The sequence below is a fragment of the Amblyomma maculatum genome, unplaced genomic scaffold (genome assembly GCF_055883805.1).
Source record: "Amblyomma maculatum isolate TAMU_Amacu unplaced genomic scaffold, ASM5588380v1 scaffold_13, whole genome shotgun sequence".
Classification (NCBI taxonomy): Eukaryota; Metazoa; Arthropoda; class Arachnida; order Ixodida; family Ixodidae; genus Amblyomma; species Amblyomma maculatum.
This window is the reverse complement of record NW_028146738.1, coordinates 23443448-23463254: the sequence shown is the minus strand read 5'-3', so window position 1 is coordinate 23463254 and position 19807 is coordinate 23443448. Positions and strand designations below refer to the sequence as shown.

Below are 19807 nucleotides of genomic sequence, written 5' to 3'. Positions count from 1 at the left end.
ATGTGCCAATCATTGCCATCAACATTTATGGATAAAAGCACGGTGGAAGAAAGAGAGGTGCTCCGACAGCGCCGCGAGGAGCGGCCGCTTAGTGTGACTTTTACGCATGGAGCGGCCGCCAGGGGCAGCACCGCTACTGAGGGCCTATCTCGTCGCTCGTTTTGCTGGCGTTTCTATGGGCGCGCCTAGGACGGGCACTTGTTTTTGACACATAGGGGCGTTCGCCTGCTTGAAACAAATTTTTTTTGGTTGGAAGTGTGTACCTTTATATTTCTGCCCATTTTCTAGGTTATAATTCGATGCAGGGCCACATAAATTATTTTTTAATTGATATGCAGCTCTGCGGTTTACGACAAACACGAGTAATACAATATTTCCTTAAAGCACTCCTGTGAGCGGCGCGTAAAAAGCATCCAAAGGAGTGCAAGATGACTATGTGAGCCTTCACAAACAACTGCCAACATGTGCAAGTTTCAGGTACTGTCACGCTGGGGGGGGGGGAATTGTTTGCGTACTCCGCTGTTTGAATTTTTTCTCGCCGATCTTTTTTTTTTCGGTTGATAGCAAAAACACGCTAATGTCCTGATTTATTGCATTACGGACAATTGTAGAAGGCTTTTACTGCAACCCAAATGTAAACATGACACAAGAAATTTAAACAGCGGAACCCATAGGGGGGCGCCTTTGCTCACATTTCTTTTTATTGCCATTACATGTGCATGTCGTGCACAACAGCACAAGAAGGTAGGATGCTATAGGGCGATTTCATGTAAGATCAAACAAAGGATGGGCGGCCGACCTTATAAATTGATTTTAAAATTTGATATATTGTTGTCCGATGACTGGAAAGAAGATATCTGCAATTGGTATTGCTGCCAAATTTTTTTTTTTTTCGGGGCATAGGTAGGAAGTTAATAATAACGAAGGAGTGGAGTGCTGTGCTTATGTTCTGTTTTGTTTTGACAACTTTGGTTATTGATTACATTCATTACAGAAATTATAATAAGGTTAGGTAGCTGAAAATAGTCTCACTAAAAATATGCATGCTTTTGTTTGTATTCAGATAGTTTTTTTTTTTTTGGGGGGGGGGGGGGGGGGGGGGAGGGAATGTAGATTTTTTTATTTACATGAACAATAAAGGAGAGGTTGGTGTCGCATAGCGGTTCCGGCTACTCCTTTCCACCAAATTTATAAGATACACCTAGTTTGTTTTTATGAAATTTCTTAACATATAATAATTGGTTTTCACAGGAAAGGGAAGATGTAGTATCTGTCACAAATGTTCTGTAGACACCTGACCCCGCGCCTTTAGGGAAGGGAGGAGTGTGGGAGTGAAAGCGGAAAGAGAAAAAAAGGTGCCGCAGTGAAGGGCTAAGGAGTAATTTCGACCACCCGGGTATCTTTACGTGCACTGAAATCGCTCAGCACACGGACGCCTCTTCTTTTCGCCTCCATCGAAAAGCTGCCGGCGGCGGTCGGGATCGAAATAGGGTCCTCCGGCACAGTAGTCGGGCATTTTAACCACTGCATCACTGCGGCGGGGCGAAATCACCCCAGGAAATGAAATTTTGCCTATTTTGCAGGCCTTTGTCTCAAAAAATGTTTGTGGTAGTGTGGCAATACTTCCACACTACGTTCTCAGCATATTTATCTATCAAACTGCGAAACCTTATATTTATATCACGTTTCAATATACAGATGCACGATCACGCTAATTTCAAAAAAACAGCGAACAATGAAAATTTCTGAAGACAAATAATTTTTCTTATATTTCTTAAACTTTGTCCACCTATTCTTCTTTGCTTCAGCTTTCAAATTCATTGAAAACATATTGCATAATTTCGTTGCGCTAGTAATTACGGTCACTCCAGTAACGCCCTTGCGCAAGTCTCAGTGCACGACGTAGGATTCAAGATTCTACGACATTTGTGAATCGCACACTGTTTTTCAACAGTGGCATAATATTGTATTTTGTCATTTATGTCTTGGCGTTGCAAATTAGCTGGCAGACACTGTAGCGAATTTTTCGGAAATTTGTACGCTTAGTGTTCCTGATGCGCTTGTCGTACCGGGCAGCACAGAGATGTTTTTCGAGTCTTACCTTCACCAAAACACGGATTGCGCAAAAATATGATAAAGTTCAGTGAGTAAGCAACATATTACAAATATAGTGAAATGAAGAAATTGTGAAGGTCATGGAGAAGTGCCTCATTGAAACAGAATGTTTCTTGGCTGCAATAATTTATTTTAATCATTTGACTATGCACATTACCTTCATTCCTGTGCACAGTTTCTTTGTTTCTTTCATGCAGTCCTATGCATGCCTGCATGAAGTGTGAACCGCAGATTGAACGTGCGGCAAAAGCCCCAATCTGACCATCTGAGATAGACGCGCATCCGGCTACGGATAGCTTTGCTTTTTTTTTTTTGTATTCGATACTTCACTTTGCCACTGGAGCGCCACATTCATTCTGATACCATCTGGCGCAGCGCAGTTTCTCGTGTGGCAACGGTTGTCGTGCCCACGAGGGTGAAGCGGGCGCTCAAATCTCTGCGACAGCGGTTTGATCGAGCTTCCTTCACCGCCATGTAATCGGCGTCTGGTTGCGATGCAAACAAAGGGCGGATAGAATAGCGAACCTTCATTTCACATGCGTTGAACAGCTACCCAAGAGACATTGCACCGGTGGCATGATATAATGGAGCTTCTCTTTAATTGGCCAGACGTGGCAACAATCCGCTAGAAGCGCGCCCGGTGCGTGCTCCGGAACTGCGAGCGCAGCGTGTTGTGCTCGAGCAGACGACGCGTCTCTGTTTGCTCGGAAATGGAGTTATTTGTTTAGTCAGCTTTACGAAAGTTTCTATCTGCTCAGAAGTTTGGGTGTAAATATCGCAAGATAAATATCTAAGTGTTGGGGTCTTTTAATGTTTATTTAAGTGCGAAATTATAAGCGCGCGCGCCGGTGCTTCATAGGCACGCCAGCAGAACCGGCAGAGAGGATGGCCCCTAGAACACGTGCTGCCTCTAGTGGCTGCCCTCTCTTCCGGTCACACTAAGCGGCCACGCGCTCGCGACCGCGCCGTTGGAGCACCTCTCTTCCACCGTGGATAAAAGCTTCTTCAACCCACTGCAAATGTGCTTCGATTTCTTGTCACTAGGTGGCATCACTGTACTCAAGGGACGCTATGGCATGGCGAACTAAACATATTCGGATCCACTCACACTTACTCGTCCCCATTCACATGCATTTACGCATGTACACTTGTACTCGTTACCACTAACTGGTCACATCCACTCATAACCACCCTCACTCACATCCACCCACCCATATGCACTCACACTCATGACCCCTTGCATTCACATACACTCACTTGCATACCTCGGCGAAATCACAAGTTTTCATTCAGGTTCATTCACAAAATTCTTGGTCACCCTGCGGGCTCACTCAAATTGAGACTCACACATGCTTGGGCTCACCGAACTAGTGAACTCAAACTTTCTTATACCCCAGTCACACGGGCAAGTTTAGTGACACTTTCACAAAGTGCACTTACATAGGCAGAATGACACGTTCGGTGCTCGCTGTCGCACGGCAAAATCAAGTGTCATTTTGAAATGACGGCACTGCCGATGCGGATGCTGCAGCCTTATGTGGAAATTAATTAGTTTTCACGGAAATACCTTAAAATTGAATTTTTTGCAAGCATAATTACCCCAAGCTAACAGTCACTTTATTTGCGCATTTGAGTACATGGTTTTGACTAAAAAACATTGCGATGTTGCACAGGCATCTTAGCTTGACTGTGCTTCGCTAACGTGCATGGTTACTGCTGTTTACATGCAAAAACCGACCTCGTTTATGCTATATAGTTGCGCTGCTAACCGCGGTTATCGCGAATGTAGCTTTGCGATTGATTTGCATCGGCAACTGAAAAAAAGTCTGTAGCGCCTACGTATTGAGCGGAGTTGCCGGTGTTTGAGCACGAAAAGTGCACAAGCTGTGTGATGAATGCGGTACTCTGAAAGTTTTCCAGTGACTCTATCTAGGACCAGCTCCTAGTGCCACCATGAAGCTATGGTTTATTACACAGTAGCCAGCAGGCCTAGCTGCCTGCATTTTTTTCTTCCTGTGTTGTGTGCCGTACGCGGCTCAGTCGTTCGTGAGTGCGAGACGGTATTTTTTTTTTTTTTTTCGCAGATTATCTTATTGCGAAGTTTGTACGAGATTGGCGATGATATTAGCCAGCGAAGTGACAAGAAGATGAACATAGCGACTTTCACTGCAAGAAATCGACGCAGGGAAAAAGCGATTCGGCCTTACAGACAGCTAGAATTGCCCCATCGACTGCCGCGGTCATTATGAAAGACCGAGACAAAATTTTCAAAGCTCAGGGAGCATTGAAGATGGGGTCATAGAGAACTCCCATGTTTTTTTTTTTATTATTATTATTTATTTTTTTTTTGCACATGGACAAAGTCCGTACTTTCTTCGCTCGGTGCAATCACGCACGCAGTGAGGTGTTCCGGAAATGGAAGGTGTATGTGTTGTAGTGGTGTAATGTAGTGCACGGTCGTGTTTGCTGCACGCGGCAGAAGAAAATAATTTATTTCTTCAAATAAATCAGCTTTGGAGTTAGTGCAACCTTTTTACTTGAGGTTTTGCTTGTCTACACATGTGCCTACTGCCAAGGTACGTCATTTTCATACCCAGGCTTGACCACTGGCTTATAATCTCAAATTTTTCATTACAACGATATTTCAAAATAACGAATGATTTTTTGTGGTCCTGCGGGATTCGTTATATCGAGATTTGACTGTATGCGAATGATACTAAAGGCGAGTGTACTCATTGAAAGTGACACTATATTTGCCCGTCTGACTGGGGTATTGGACACCGCTCGTCTGAACTCACTCACAGATCTGAGCAATTTCTTTAGCCTATTTGGTCCTTGTCTAAGGTATTGAAAAATGAACTATCTTTGATTAGGGGAGACCATTATTTGCTGGGAAATGAAGGGCCCTAAATGTAGTGTTTTCAATTACGTCCCTTCATTAAAAACTAGTACCGAATGGAGGCCAACCTTGTTGCCTACCTCATATAGAGAGAAATGGGAAGCTTGTAATTTTTTTTTTTCCTCTTAGTACTTTGGTTGCGCATATCATGTCTATGCTTCTCGTAATCATACGGGGGGTGGGCCTATGCAGCCTTTGCATTCAGGGCTTTTTTGGCTCTAAACGAAATTTATGAATTGCCATGGCAGGCACTTAAAGGGACAGAACATTGGAATTTAGGCATCAAATTTTTTTCAGTGCAGTGTAAAGATTGCTGTCTAAAGTGTTCGGTGCTATAGCGGTTTTGGTAGTAATGCTTTCAGAAAATATTTACAGAAAATTTTTCGATCAGTGCATGTGCCTGTATTTATGTAGTCCGATGCTGGAAACCGTGAGCAGCTACCGCGATGATGTCTAGTGGTTAACAAAAAAGACGTGCCGAAAACAAATGTAAATTTCACCCACCAGGTAATAATTACACACATTTTGTCTAGAGTAGTGTCCATTTGCGTTTCCACATTAAAGGCTGTTATGACACAGTAACGTACACCTTGAAGAAAGTTTTAGCGGGCTCTATCACCGCTTCATCCAAGGAATTCAAAATACTGTGGCGTCATCTAGTGACAAAAGCTGAAAGCATGCCTTTCGCTATGCGAAAGGAGCGGTGGTTTTTGATTAAGGACACATTAGAGACAGCACAAAATATAAAACATGACAAGCACTCCTAGAGGAAAAAAAAAAAAAACAGTGTCCATTTATGAATATCAGTGATATATTCCTGAGATGTGGTCACGTAGGGTGCTACGGTGATAGTGTTTTTCCACAAGATGTCACCTCAGTTGTCTGTGTGCGATTTTCAATGCCAAATTAAAATTATAAAGCCTTGTTTTTTTGATATTGTAGTGCTTGGTCTGTGCTGCATGAGGCATGATCTTGCCATTTCTACCATTATCTCATAACATATTTTGACCTTTGTTCGGTTCCTTAAGTGCTAACCGCATAAGGTGACAATTCTGGGTTTTTAGAAAATTTCTTCTGTCACTTGAAAGCAGCTCATGAGGCAGCCAATCACAGAAATCTTTGGGATATGCAGCTTCCGTTCTGGCAGCTTTTTTTGCGAGTGAAGTTTGTTTTCCCATTCAGGTTTGAGCGAAGAACCTGCATGCGTACGCTCGCTTCACCTGATCCGTGCATATATATGAGCGCATCAAAGCAGTTCAGTAAAAGCTTGGTAGGGTAGTAAAGGAAAAAGAAAGACTAGTGTGTCAAAATATTGCTAATCTTCGAAAGGAGCAGGAGGAAGTCACTTCTTGCAATGAAGTCTACATCACAGTGTAGTAGCGCACCACTGCGCTGTCTCCTTTAAACAAGAGCTGTTATTATCATTGTACTTCGTGGTGTTTAGTGTTAGAAACGGGATACTAGCGTAACTGTACTCTCCTTGACCAAACGACGAGATGGCAGTAACAGAACAACGCTGGAGACGCGTCGCTCTGTTGCCAAGTTCCATCGCTTCTTGTGGTGTGCACCAGAGACAATGACAGGTGTTGCTGTTGTCGCACGACGCGTCGTCAAGGATCGTCGCCTCATGCGGTTACCGCTTTATGGCTTCTGGTGTTCAAAAAGTGGGGCAGCACTTTATGCCTTTATGGGTTGTGAACTTGTGGATCATAAATGGTTGTTCTCATCTACAGTTGTGAGAAAGCTGGACCAGATGGAAGCAATGACTGAAAATTATTCCTTTTGGCTAACAAATAAGACTCATTGTTTTTTGAATGTTCAGGAAAAAAGAAGGTATGGGAGCTCAAAGTGCTCATCCCATCTCTTCACTTTGTCCGTGGCCATACTTTGCGCTGCTGTACCTCCCCCCCCCCTGAATTCGCACTTTTAGTCCGAAAAATGCGGTCTGCAGAACTAGAGGGATGTCCAGGCTTTCTGCAACTTCAATGAAGCTGTGTGCTTTTCTGGTGGGGGCCTCTGGGGGAGACTGAAGTGAAAAGGGCGTGACACAAACTTTCATTCTCTGTATGACAGAAAATCAGTGAAGGTCCTGCCCTGTTCTGGTGTAAATTGTGTGTGCATGATTCGCGTTTTTATGTCAGCAGTGGAGCCAGTAGCATTACAGTGTACCAGATGTTACAGCTAGCTCTTCTGTTAGTATGTCCATTACAGCTTGCTCATTGTGCCATATTTTCACATTGTTTAGGGGCCACAGCTATATTGGTATAAGGCTTGCTCCAGAATGTCTGTGGTCATTACCAGCACTGTGTTACTGTAAGAAACTGAGCTGAAATTTTCAAGGCTGTTAAAGACCACTTTATTCTGAGCCACATGCAGAAGCGTTCTGCTTGTCTTGTATGTGATTTGCAGCATACTTGTCTGTTACAGAACTCTAAAAACCTTGTAGCTCGACGGTTTTGTTTTTCAGTTCCAAGAAATGTGACCTCATTTTATCGCATTACCATGTCCCACTGGAAGTGAATGTTTTCAAAGGGCATGGGTGACATAGAGACAGGCCCCTTGTATGTGCGGTTCTCACACTGTGCAGTTGCCATCTAATATATTTTTGTTAAACCTTGCTGTTTACCCAAAAGTTCTACATCGACCCCAACAAGCTGATGCCCCTGGCAAGATTCCTGTCTGGCAACCAGCCCCGTGGTGGCAAGAGAGGCACAGGCAGCCGAGGTAAGGCCATTGCCTCTGTCCTGACTAAGTCTTGAGTCATAGCTGCAGTTATGGACCTTGTTTGGTGCTGGCTGATGGTACAGGTTTTTGCATGCTGTTACCTGTGGCATATACGTTGTGGTGCATTATGGCTATGTTTATTATAGTACATTTGAACCTCAAAATATACTTGATAAAGATCCTGAAACATGGTTGAGCAAATATGACGTCTGAATGCACTGATAAAACACTCGCAAAGGCGTCATCAGAGGATTCCGTGCCACCGTATCGTGGCTTTGTTCTTGTGAAAATTTCCGATATGAAACATTTTTTGCAGCAACGTGCTGCCCGTCAGTGCACCGGATGTCACTATGCTTACATAACCTGCTTTGTACCAAAGGTTGTGGACGATGCTTTGTAGCTAAACACTGCCTAGAATAAGAGGCGTAACAGTGTCACTGGTAGATGATAAGCAGAATAATTTTTTTTAAGGTTGAGATGCAGTTGGGCTTTTGCAGTGCCTTCGGCAAGGCTGGTGAGAGCTGCCGATTCATTGTACCAAACACTGACTTCCCTGGATGGCAGCAGTTATTGGGTAGGATATACCACTTCCAGTCTCATGCCGTGCTCACATTACGCACCTTTGTGCCTTTTTCATGTAACTAGCACAGCCGTTAGATACCCAAGGCCATGCCCAACACTGCTGTGCACGCGAAAAGCGATGACAGGAATGGCATTATAAGAAGCGCCGCTTGCTGGGGTGCAGCACACCATTTAATATATTAAATACTTTGTTTGCGAGAGTTCGGTAAATGTTCATCAGCGGTGCTATACTTTTGCATGGAATACTCAAGGGGATTCTTTTGCTGTTCGATATAAGCAATGATTCAATATGTCCACAATCGACTGTTAAGAAATTTGTAAAACTCTCTGGTCGAATTGAATTGTGTGTAATGTGTGCAATTCCTTCGCTCTCTTATGCCTCTAGTGTGGGGCCATGGCAGCCGTAACTGCATGGGCAAGCAGCACTGGCCAGCCAGCATATTGCAGTGATGGCACAGTTGCCAGTCTCACAGTAGACACCACAAGCCCCGAGTGGTTGTGCATGGCCATAAACAAATTCCATTAGCCAAAAATACATTTTCATCACTCATTCCGCTTGTTCTTGATTATGCAAATTTTTGATGGATAGAACATTTTTTGCTGTTTTGTGAGATTGTTATTGATGAGGTTCTTATATACATGGCTCATGAAGAACTAGGCGCAAGGAGGATTAGTGTACAAATTAAACAGGTTTTGCTCTCAAGAGTGGAAGAACACAGAAAAACAGCTCTGCCACTTGAAAACATGTGTGTGTAAGTAGTAACCTAAGGGAAGAGTGTGACACTCGAGCACCACAGAATGTTACCTCTTGTGCCCGGTTTCCTTTTCCTCCATCTAGGCGGAGGCCGTGGTGGCAGAGGTGGAGGAGGTCCAGGTGGTGGTGGCTTCCGTGGACGTGGTGGTCGAGGGGGAGGCTTCGGAGGCCGAGGCGGCGGCGGATTTGGAAGCCGAGGTGGCGGCGGTGGATTTGGAGGTCGAGGTGGCGGCGGTGGATTTGGTGGTCGAGGCGGCGGCAGTGGATTCGGAGGCCGAGGCGGTGGTGGTGGATTTGGAGGCCGAGGAGGTGGTGGCGGATTTGGAGGCCGAGGCAGCGGCGGTGGATTTGGAAGCAGAGGCTTTTCCAGGTCATCATGATGTTTCTGCTGCAAGTGGCTCTCATGAACTCTCTTGTGAACTTTGTCATTATATTTCTCTGACAAATGCACTTTCAAATAAAGGTGCTGTGCTGTCCTCACCACAATTTTGGCCACTGAGGAATTCCATCCAACTTTCTGTGTGCTGTCTGCTTTTCTGTCCCTCTTTGTTGGCCCTTGAAGTGAACGCGAGTGAAGGATAGGAAAGAGCTATTCATGACAGAACTTGTGCGTGGGCATCTTTCCTGTCTTTTGCTATATTTGTTTCCATGCTGGAAAGTTTGGTGCTGTTGTATACCATATCAGTCAACCACATTGCCTTGTTGCATAATGTGTAGTCATGATGCAATGCCTAGTAGTGGGGCTGTGCAGCATGTTGCATCACAATGTGGCACAAAAGGCACACTGGGCTGAATAAAGTAAAATACTGGAATATATGAAGGTCCCTCAAGCCAGCCAAAGACATGAAACATTACTGTCCTGGGGCATTTGATGAACATTAGCTGTTTGTGCAACTTAACCCTTTGCGGTCCGAAATTTTTGCCCACTTTCCGGCTGTCCTGGTTTGAAACTATTTTGGCAGTTTGTGACGCCGCGAAGAAAAACACGAACTGCGGACGAAAAACTCGTAGGATGTTTATTTTTTTCTCTTGCATTCTGCACGCAACTCCTTTACCGATATTTGGGCAGCGTGTGATACCACTCAAAACACTCTCCAGGGTTGCAGGCCAGACGGACTGTCTCCACTGCCGCTGTCGTCTTCATCACTCTCTTCTGTCGAATCGCTGTCATCACTAGCTGATGGAGGCGCGTAGTTCTCTTCTTCGCTGAAATCATCGTCACTGTCACTAAATGCACCACCGTAAAACGCATGCGGTGAAAACGTGGCCATGCTTCTCAGCGAACTGACCGAACATGTGGTGTCGCGCGGAGGAAAGCTCTGGTATCCAGGAGCAGTGCTGAACATTGTGCTGCACCCTGGTGCAAAAAAAGTAAACTTCAAAAAACATAGTTTTATTGACACTCAAGAGATGGCGCATCATGTAGAAAAAACTTCGGATGGATCGCAGTAAGAAAAGCCGCGAAATTTAAACCACGAACACCCTTGTCGGGCGGTGCCCAACAGCGGACCGCTACGGCCGTATTCCGATGTCGGGCCCTGCCCGACAACGGACCGCAAAGGGTTAAGTGCCAGGTTTCTAACCATATTTTTACCTAACTGCCGTGCTTGCATAAAGCATGGTGTGACAATGTCTTGAGGGATTTTCATGCTGTTAGCTGCACTGTCCTCACGAATTCTTTATCTGCATTTCTAAATTACTATCTCTATTTTTTTTTTAGTCTAACTAATTTGATGTGACAGCGATTCCACTATTCAAGCATGAATAAGCATTGCTTAGAAAACATCAGGTGGATAAAAATATTTGGAGAAAGTCTTTGCATCAAACATTCCTTTGGATAAAACTCAATAGTAACTGCAGGCTCCTGCCATTTTCCATTACGCCAGTTTTTCTGCATGTTCGCTGTAGAAATAAAGGACATAGACAAGCGTCAGCCTGTGACGTCAGTGGAAATGCGGCGGTGACTTTCATGGTGTAGGCAGAAGCCTGAGCAGTCAGCATTGGATGTGTGGCGCTTGCTGTGTTTTTGAGCATAGTTGCCGATATTTCGGTTGGTTGTGCCGCAAGGCATAAAAAGGTAATGGTACCGGTTGTCACAAGTTTCTTGCTGTATGATAGAGATGAAATTGTGGAGTGCAACGTTTTATTGTGCTTTCTGCATAAAAAGTTTAAACACAATATTCAGTGTGCATGCATCTTTAGTCAAACTTACGGAAGCCACGTTGTTAGGCCCCTTCACCTGCCTGCACTACTGCCAGAGCATCTATATATGAGTGCACTAAAGGACACTGAAGTGCTGCTAGTTACCTTGAACGATCACACCGAGCCCCTGAGCACGATGTTGAAGAAACAGCACTGGACTTGTGAAGTAGCACACTTTTCTGTGTCCACTTTCGAGAGTTTCAACAAGTGGCTCCTCTGTCATCGATTCTAGAAAATGAGTAAACGTCACTAGGATCTCTACAAAGTTGTGCAGTGTTATTTACCAGATTATCTGAATTTTCTTATTGAAGGTTGTTCACCGCCAAATTTCCACGCAGCACACTCTGATAGAGCAGGATAAGTATGGTATATAAATACGGTATATGGAGTTCAAATTCCCAAAGTGGAATCGGCTTTGAGGGATGTAAAGTGAGAAGAATAAGATGACTCTCATTTGAATAAAACTTTTCAAAGTATATGAAAAAAGTCGTGCCACGGTCATCCACTATTACAGTTTTATAGTTTGGCAAATAATACTGGACCTTATTATTCTGTTTCCCAAATTGGGGCGCTCTAGACGCATTCCTTATATCTAAAGTGGCTGAAATTGACACCGCGAAGCTCCTCCCACCGACAGCCTGCATCGTTTGCTGCTGTGCCGGCGCTGATAAGCTGCCGATACACTGTACTTTGTTCGTTCTTGCTAAAATGATTGCCAATAAGGGTACTCTGCATGTTTCTGTAAACAGAACTGCAGTGAAGTGCGATTTAGTTCTTGCCCAGGCATCCATCTTTGGCGCGACCACCATCATCGTACTGCCGCCGCTGCTGTAAAAACCGCCATGCCGGCTGTGCCTTCTACTAAAGTCGTTACAGAAGACTGGGAGGCAATGAGGGGATGGCCGGTGTGCCCTCTTCACTGCCAACCTCCCTAACAGCGCACTTAACTCGTGTTATAATTACGCGCTGCCATTATAATGGGGGCAGGGGATTGTGAATCCCCACAAGTTGTAACCCAAGGATGTCAGTATACTGTGGCCTTCTTGGTAGTACTAGAGAGGTGCTCCATTTGCACAGTGAGCTGCACCTTGGCTATTTCTTCTAGGGTGTTATGGATGTCGAGCTGCAGAAGCCGAGTGGTACTCATGGTCTCCATTAAGACCAGCACCACCTTGTTGACCCTAGTCCTGTCAATGACCTGCCAGTTGAGGTAGGCAGCAGCGTAGATGTGACTGATCACGAAAAACTGGACAAAGCGCACGAGACTCTTCACACGTGCTTGCCTGTCGTGTGGAGAGTCTGCATATGAGACGGATGGCATCCATTGCCTTGGTGGTAAGCTTTCCTTCAAGGAAAGAAGCACTTCTTAAACCGTGTCCACATAACTCAATTTAACTCTGGCTTTGGTCAAGCTGTACAGCTTCTGCCCCTCCCTACTATTACTCAACCACGAAATCTACTACCGCCCGCCTTTCCCCCATGGACACTATCGTCTCTAAAGGTGAAAATGTATGTTCCTGGCGTGGATGCGAAGAGCCACATACCACAGGCAGCACTTCTGTAAGCCACTCTCGCCTACTTACGTCAAGGAATATACACAATACACCCATATATTCACCGACGGTTCAACTATTGAAGACACTTCTTCCTGTGGTCTTTATGTGCCCTCAACAAACCATGTCTTACCGGCTGCAGCGGAAGACATCTACGACAGCTGAGCTCCATGGCATCAAAAAAGCTGTTTCCTATATCCTGCGCCAGACCCCCGGCCGATGGGTTATCTTCATGGATTCCAGAGCATCTCTGCAAATCATGTATAATTTACTGAAGAAAACCAATAATCAGCCTGTTTCCTTTGACATCGGGTACATGCATAATTTGGCTATTGCTGCAGGCCACTGCATAAGATTTCAATGGATACCAGCCCACTGTAGCATTAAAGCCAATGAAAAAGCCGATGAAGCGGCTCGTAAAGGCCACCAAGATCAACGACACATTCGGACCTACTTGATGAAATCTAATGCATCGAAACTGGCTAAAAAATTTTCTACCGAAGCAAAGTATCGACTTTGGAGCTTACCGACAAGTCACTATCAATTTCTTTACTCGATTAACTCACATCTAAGGTCAAGACTCCCTCCGAAATTTCCTCGTCAACTAGAAACTCTTTACCACAGACTCCGCCTGAGCTGTGCATATACAAATAGCTTGCGATACCGTTTTGGTCAAATGAACAGTCTGCTTTGTGACAACTGTGGTGAGGTTGAAACTGTGCAACATATCCTACTTGAGTGTCCTGCGTCGGCTGACGAGCGCGCATACTACAAACATAACATGGACAAGCTCTCCTCAGTGCCTTTAACAATGGACATTGTTTTAGGTCCCTTAGCCTGCCCTAGGCAACTGAGACTCGCAATGAACTTTTTATTTATGTATTTAAAGACATTGGACTTTTAGACAAACTTTAAGTTCACCTTGAATGTTCCCCTTCGGCATTTTTCACTCTATAAGCACATTTATCGGACTATGCATTTAATAATTTCATTTCATATCATTACTCCACGATGCACCTTAGAACACGTTTAATGGCTGCATTTTATCTCTCCCTTCATTTCTTTTAATCTCCTAATGATTCTTTTTCCATCTTTACCTCCCGAATGCCCCTTCACTTAAATTCCCCAAATTCAATTAAACCCTCAATGAAGAAACGGTTTCATAAGAAACCAAATTTCTACCCATTTTTGGCACAAAAATGCCCCGTTTTTAACTCCCAAACTTGGAAGAAAAATAAAAAATGGATGAAGGCTCTCTTCATACATTGCTGAAATTACGAGCTCTTTACTCAGACCTCAGCCCTCCCCACGCAACAAATCTCTCTATGGGGCCCAACACAATTGCCATAAATGTTGCAAGACCAAGCATACATCGCTTAGCCTCTTCCACTCCCTAGGTTAGCTCTCCATTCTAGCATAACTCAACTCTGCTGTCGCTGAAATATTCCACAAATCTGCTCGTGTAGAGGATACCTACAGCACCTACACCTTCCTAACATCATTCACCACTACCAAGTCTTCCCTTCAGGTAGAGGTTCTCAACAGTATAGCGATCCCCAAGCATGGCAAATCTCTCACACTGTGTTGAACTTATGCCTCAATGATCTCATCTTGTGCATGAAGAAGACAATGAAGAGGATGCATGGTCTTGAACCATTGCTGGATCACCTTGAACTTACCTCTTATCCACATTCCTAAACTGAACTTATTTCCATCATGCCTCTACCTGGCCCCATTCACACAATCCCAAACTCCTCCTCACAAGTGCATGCTGTGCAAACTCCTCCTCACAGTGGGGGATATGCAATGCATATTCTATGACAGCATCTTTGGTGGTACACGCGATTGTAAGTCTATTCCAATTTTGTAGGTTGAACCCCTCCCCCCAAAAGGCGTCTTGAAAAAAAAAAAAAAAAGGATGCTTTCAACAAAAATTTATTGGCTGGTAGCACTACTCGTCTCCACTTCAAATCACATATTTCGGTGATGTACGCTGCAATCTGGATAGCATAACAACTACATCTCTTAGAAGCCTCTTCGTTTGGCATCAGTTGAAAATTTCGTCTTGCTGCCAACGCCATTCCTGCGCATAATCTGTTTAGAACCTTTGAATTTGCGGCCCACAGCGCAGTTGTTTCTTTGGCATAAATGATAGCCACCTCCTTGAACACTGCACGAAACAAACACTGATCAAGTGCTTTTTTCACTCGAGAGCTCATGATGAAGTATGTGGCCTGTCATAAAGTCAAAAGTGTGAACATGTGAGCCACGTGCGAACTCAATGAATGATCAGCAAGGTGATCAGTGTTAGCCCTTCCATCAACCATCGACAGTCCCTGCAGATGCCGCTGTGTCAAGTAACCTGATGCAACTGACGTGCAAAAAGCGAATGGTCCCTGGAATGAGCGTCGCCGCAATTTAAAAAGTGGTTCCTCCGTAAACTATCGACACTCCCGCAGGTGCAGTTATGTTCGTACTGCACACTAAAAGTTAAAAGGAAAATTCTCCCTGAGAGGCACGCACAGTAAGTGAATGTTGCACTTAAAGCCATAATGCAAAGAAATTCGCTGTAACCTCCTTGATATAGGTTTTATCTTGGTCTTATTAATGGTGTCATGCTTTGGTTTCGATTGTAAGTCGACCCCGCCCACTTCGAATCTTCGAATTTTAAAAAAGGGTCAACTTACAGTCGTGTAAATATGGTACACACATGCACAACAAATTGTGAACAAACCACCTCTTGACTACATTCTTGGTCTGCATTCATGGTGCATCAGAATTCTGAAATCATTTGGAAAAGATGCAAGAATGACAAATATCAGCACAAGGACAATCTTTGTCAAATGTCAGCTCTTAACAAATGATGCAGAACACTGCAAACAAGTTTTATTTACATTTTATTTCGTGGTTCTCATTTACAGAACTGAACATAGGGGCTTATTCAATGCCAATACCCATACAATGCTTGAGCATCGTGAAAATGAACTCGAATGTGAAATCAGAGGTCATCAAAACGGATGTGAAGGTTCAGCTTCTCCATCATCTTTTGTGCCTTCGCCATCACCTGAAAATAAATCCAAGAAAAAGCCTCAGTACCTGTTCTATTATGTCAATGCATAAATGCGTTCAGCTACCTAGCAGACAATAATGTGGCTAAAAGACTTGCATTCGCGCTAGGCTATTCAGATGCCTGGCGAGATGACGAAATTTCAAGAATGAAGTACTATCTATTTCATCAGTCACAGACCAATTTAAGGCAGCCTACTTTTGTTAACAATCACCTTTGCCAGTAATGCTGCCTGCCAAGTAGATGCGTTGACACAAATGAAAATAGCATGAATTAATTGGCATCCTGAGTGTGGGTTACCACAGACTAGGTCAGAAAAAAAAAAAATATTACACTCCCTTTTGGAAAAACTTGCAGAAACCAGAAAATCTGTTGACTTTACCAGAAGTTCATCTTAAAAGAAATGCTCCCAAAAAACAATGAGAGCATGTATACTGCGCAATATCATTTTTTTGCCAGAGCTGTGAAGGCTATTAGTGCAAAGCACCTTCAAGTGTGCCACTCCACCCCGTAGTTAAGCGATGTGACGCCACAGTTGGCCCACTGCTCTCCCTGCAAGCTTCATTCCACTACTGCAGTAGTTGGTGCCATATATTAGCCCTTTCGCTGTCGGGTACTTCTGGGCTTGGCGCACCCCCAGTGTTAGCTTGGTCTCAGGGAATGAGCATATTGGAAAACGAGCATAGCTATTTATTTTTATATGATTACAATACATATAACGAAATATGCACATTTCAGTGTTCTGCAGGCGTTAATAAGCATCATCATCATCATTATCAGCCTGACTATAAATGAGGAAAACATGAAAAAAAAAAAAAAGAAACTGCTCAATACTTTTTCAGAGTTTGGTCCAAGCTCGGCTCGTATTCAGAACCACAAGAGCCATTGCTCCAGTCCACAATAGAAGGTCCCACACATTCAGCAATCAAAAAGTGCCGTATATTGCCACGTATAAGGCGACGTTTCTTTTTTTTAAACATCCTTCCAAAGCTGGGGGGTCGATTTATAATCGAAGTCGACGTATATGCAGAGTCTTGAAGTCAGCCTATATGCGGGGTCAAAAGTAATTTCGAATGAGTCGCGAAGAATATCATGCCCCGTGTGCTCGTAATTCCATAATAGTTGTCAGAAACTGTGCGGAAGTGGATCTGCTTAAAAAAATAGCTTGAATTTAATGAAATATGCACCAAAGGTTTGTTTTAATACGATAGCAACCTGTTATCGACAAACAGTGGGTGTTCCATGGAAAAACGGCCAAAGTTGGGTGGGCTGGCAATGTTTGATACAAATGAGACAGCTACAAATCCCTAATCCAATCCAATTCAAAACTAGGCTACACGTGACCAGTCACATGAGTCGAGAAGCATTTTGCGTTTTGTTATGCGACGTTGTATGCCTTTCGCCATTTCTGCACGCCACACTGCCTACAAGACAGCTAACAGCGGTGCATGTAGTTTGTGTTACTGCCCGACGGATGCTTGCAAAGATGCCGCAGCACCCTCGGCAATAGTACAGCGCAGCTTTCAAGTAGCAAGTCATCCTCTACGCCGAGTCGGAAAACAATGTCGCAGTGGGGCGGAAGTTCGACATCTCAGAAAAGTGTGCGAGAGGCTGGAGAAAACAAAGAAGCAAGCTTTTTGCGTGCGCTGCTATGCGTCATTCCTTTCCCGGGCCAAAGTCCGGACAATACCCTGCCCTGCCATTGAGGAGGCAATTTGAGATAGGGTCCACGAGCAGAGAAGCAAGAGCCTGAGTGTTTGCTACAACGACACTGAAAGAAAGGCCCGCATTGTCACGGAGGAGATGTGCATCCCGCGTACCGAGTTTAAAGTGTCTGAGAAGTGGGTGACGAATTTCATGAAGAGGAACAGCCTAAGCCTAAGGCGACGATTGACCGTATGCCAACGGTTGCCCGAAGCCTACGAAGAAAAACTGAGCGCCTTTCTGCGCTATGTGAATGACCTGAGGGCAACACATTCATTCCTGCTTGGTCAAATAGGCAACGATGACCAGACTCCAGTATGGTTTGATATGCCTAGCAATAGGACCGTGTCCACAAAAGGGGAGCGCCAGGTCTGCCTGCTGACAACGGGCAACACGCATAACTGTTTCACGGTCATGTTATGCTGTACGGCAGATGGGCACGAGTTACCGCCATTTCTTCTATTCAAGAGGAAAATGATCCTGACCAAGGAAAAGTTCCCGCCAAAGGTCATCGTGCGGGTGAATGAGAAGGGATTTTTTAAGGATGAGATGATCTTCGAATGGTTTCGTTTCGTGTGGTGCAGGCGTCCGGGGGCACTGCTGAAGCCCCGCAGCATGCTCATCTTGGGCTTTTTCCATGGCCACATAACAGACTGTGTGAAAAAAGCGGTAGAGGACGTGAGGTGCGACCTGGTTATCAATCCGGGCGGATTAACACCTATTCTTCAGCCACTGGATGTGATGCTGAACAAGCCATTCAAAGAACGCATCAGTGCATTCTACGAGTGGCTGCTCCAGCAAGAAAACCCAAAGACACTAATCATCATCATCATCATCAGCCTGATTATACCCACTGCAGGGCGAAGGCCTCTCCCATATCTCTCCACTTAACCCGGTTCTGTGCTAGCTGCATCCACTTGACCCCTGCGAACTTCTTAATCTCATCCGCCCACCTAACTTTCTGCCGCCCCCTGCTACGCTTTCCTTCCCTTGGAATCCAGTTTGTTACCCTCAGCGACCATCGGTTATCCTCTCTTCGCACTACATGTCCTGCCCATGTCCATTTCTTCTTCTTAATTTCCACTAGAATGTCGTTAACTTGAGTTATTTCTCTGACCCACTCTGCACGCTTTCTATCTCTTAATGTTACCCCTACCATTTTTCGTTCCATAGCCCTCTGGGTTGTCCTCAACTTAAGTAGAACTCTCTTGGTTAGCCTCCACGTTTCAGCCCCATAGGTGAGTACAGGCAAGATGCAACTGTTGTATACTTTCCTCTTGAGCGATACCGGTAAGCTGCTAGTCATAATCTGCGAGTGCTTGCCAAAAAAAAGGTAGAAAGGTAGGCTTGAAAATCAATATGCAGAAGACTAAGGTAATGTTCAACAGCCTCGGGAAGGAACAGGAGTTTACATTAGGTAGCGAAATACTGGAAGTAGTAGGCGAATATATCTACTTAGGACAGGTAGTAACCGCAGATCCGGACCATGAAAAGGAAATAACAAGAAGAATAAGATTGGGATGGAGCGCATTTGGCAAGCACTCGCAGAAAGACACTAATAGGGCGGCTGAAGTGTGCTTCTTTGGCCGAAGTGGCACAATGGGTCAATGATGCCTGGTATGGACTACCAACAGACATGGTCTCTGCGGCGTTTTCCACGTGCGGCATCTTGGCACTGCTTCCGACGACCAGCGGCAGCAGTGGCTCATAAGATGATTGCGACTGTGTCCTCAAAAGCGACGAGTCAGAGATGTCTTGTGAATGAATAAATGCTCCTTTATAACTCGGCCTTCTGAAAAACTTTTTGGGCGAGCTAGGACCGCAGGGTGTGGCAGCATCAACCTAAATTCGGAGTCTAACTTTTTTTGCCCAAAGGGGGTCGAGAGTTGGGGGGTTGACTTATAATCGGCAATATACGGTCCCCATGCGCATGAAGGACGCAATTTCATTGCCCTGCACAATCGAGAGAAATAGCACATTTTGAATTCAAGATGACAGAGATATGAAGGGAGACTAATACAACCTCGTTTTCTGCTGCTAGCCGCAAGCGAAGGTGCGGCGAGAGAGAGCGAAAGCAGCAATCGAGCGTGTGTGGGTCTATTGGAGAGGCAATGGCGCCGTTCCCTCAACTTGATGCGCCGTAGTAGACAAGCTAAATGAATAAAAATAAAAACCTGCAAGCCTGCCGCAGATGGCAGAACAACCAC

The 19807-nt window shown here is 44.7% G+C and overlaps 2 protein-coding genes across 3 annotated transcripts in view; one reads left to right on the top strand and one right to left on the bottom strand.

The window, feature by feature from the left end:
* The window catches only part of Gar1 (Gar1 ribonucleoprotein), a 38775-nt gene extending 29188 nt beyond the window's left edge, over window positions 1-9587 (top strand). For both annotated transcript variants that reach the window (XM_084585906.1, XM_084585905.1), the window contains 2 exons: window positions 7648-7738; window positions 9159-9587. In XM_084585906.1, coding sequence (XP_084442032.1) covers window positions 7648-7738; window positions 9159-9454 — 387 coding nt within the window. In that variant the 3' untranslated portion in view covers window positions 9455-9587. The remainder of the gene's footprint in view (window positions 1-7647; window positions 7739-9158) is intronic.
* A 6122-nt stretch (window positions 9588-15709) lies between these two features.
* The window catches only part of Larp7 (La related protein 7), a 43566-nt gene continuing 39468 nt past the window's right edge, over window positions 15710-19807 (bottom strand). The window contains exon 10 of the mRNA XM_084586042.1: window positions 15710-15893. Within this exon, the coding sequence (XP_084442168.1) occupies window positions 15828-15893 (66 nt within the window). The 3' untranslated portion in view covers window positions 15710-15827. The remainder of the gene's footprint in view (window positions 15894-19807) is intronic.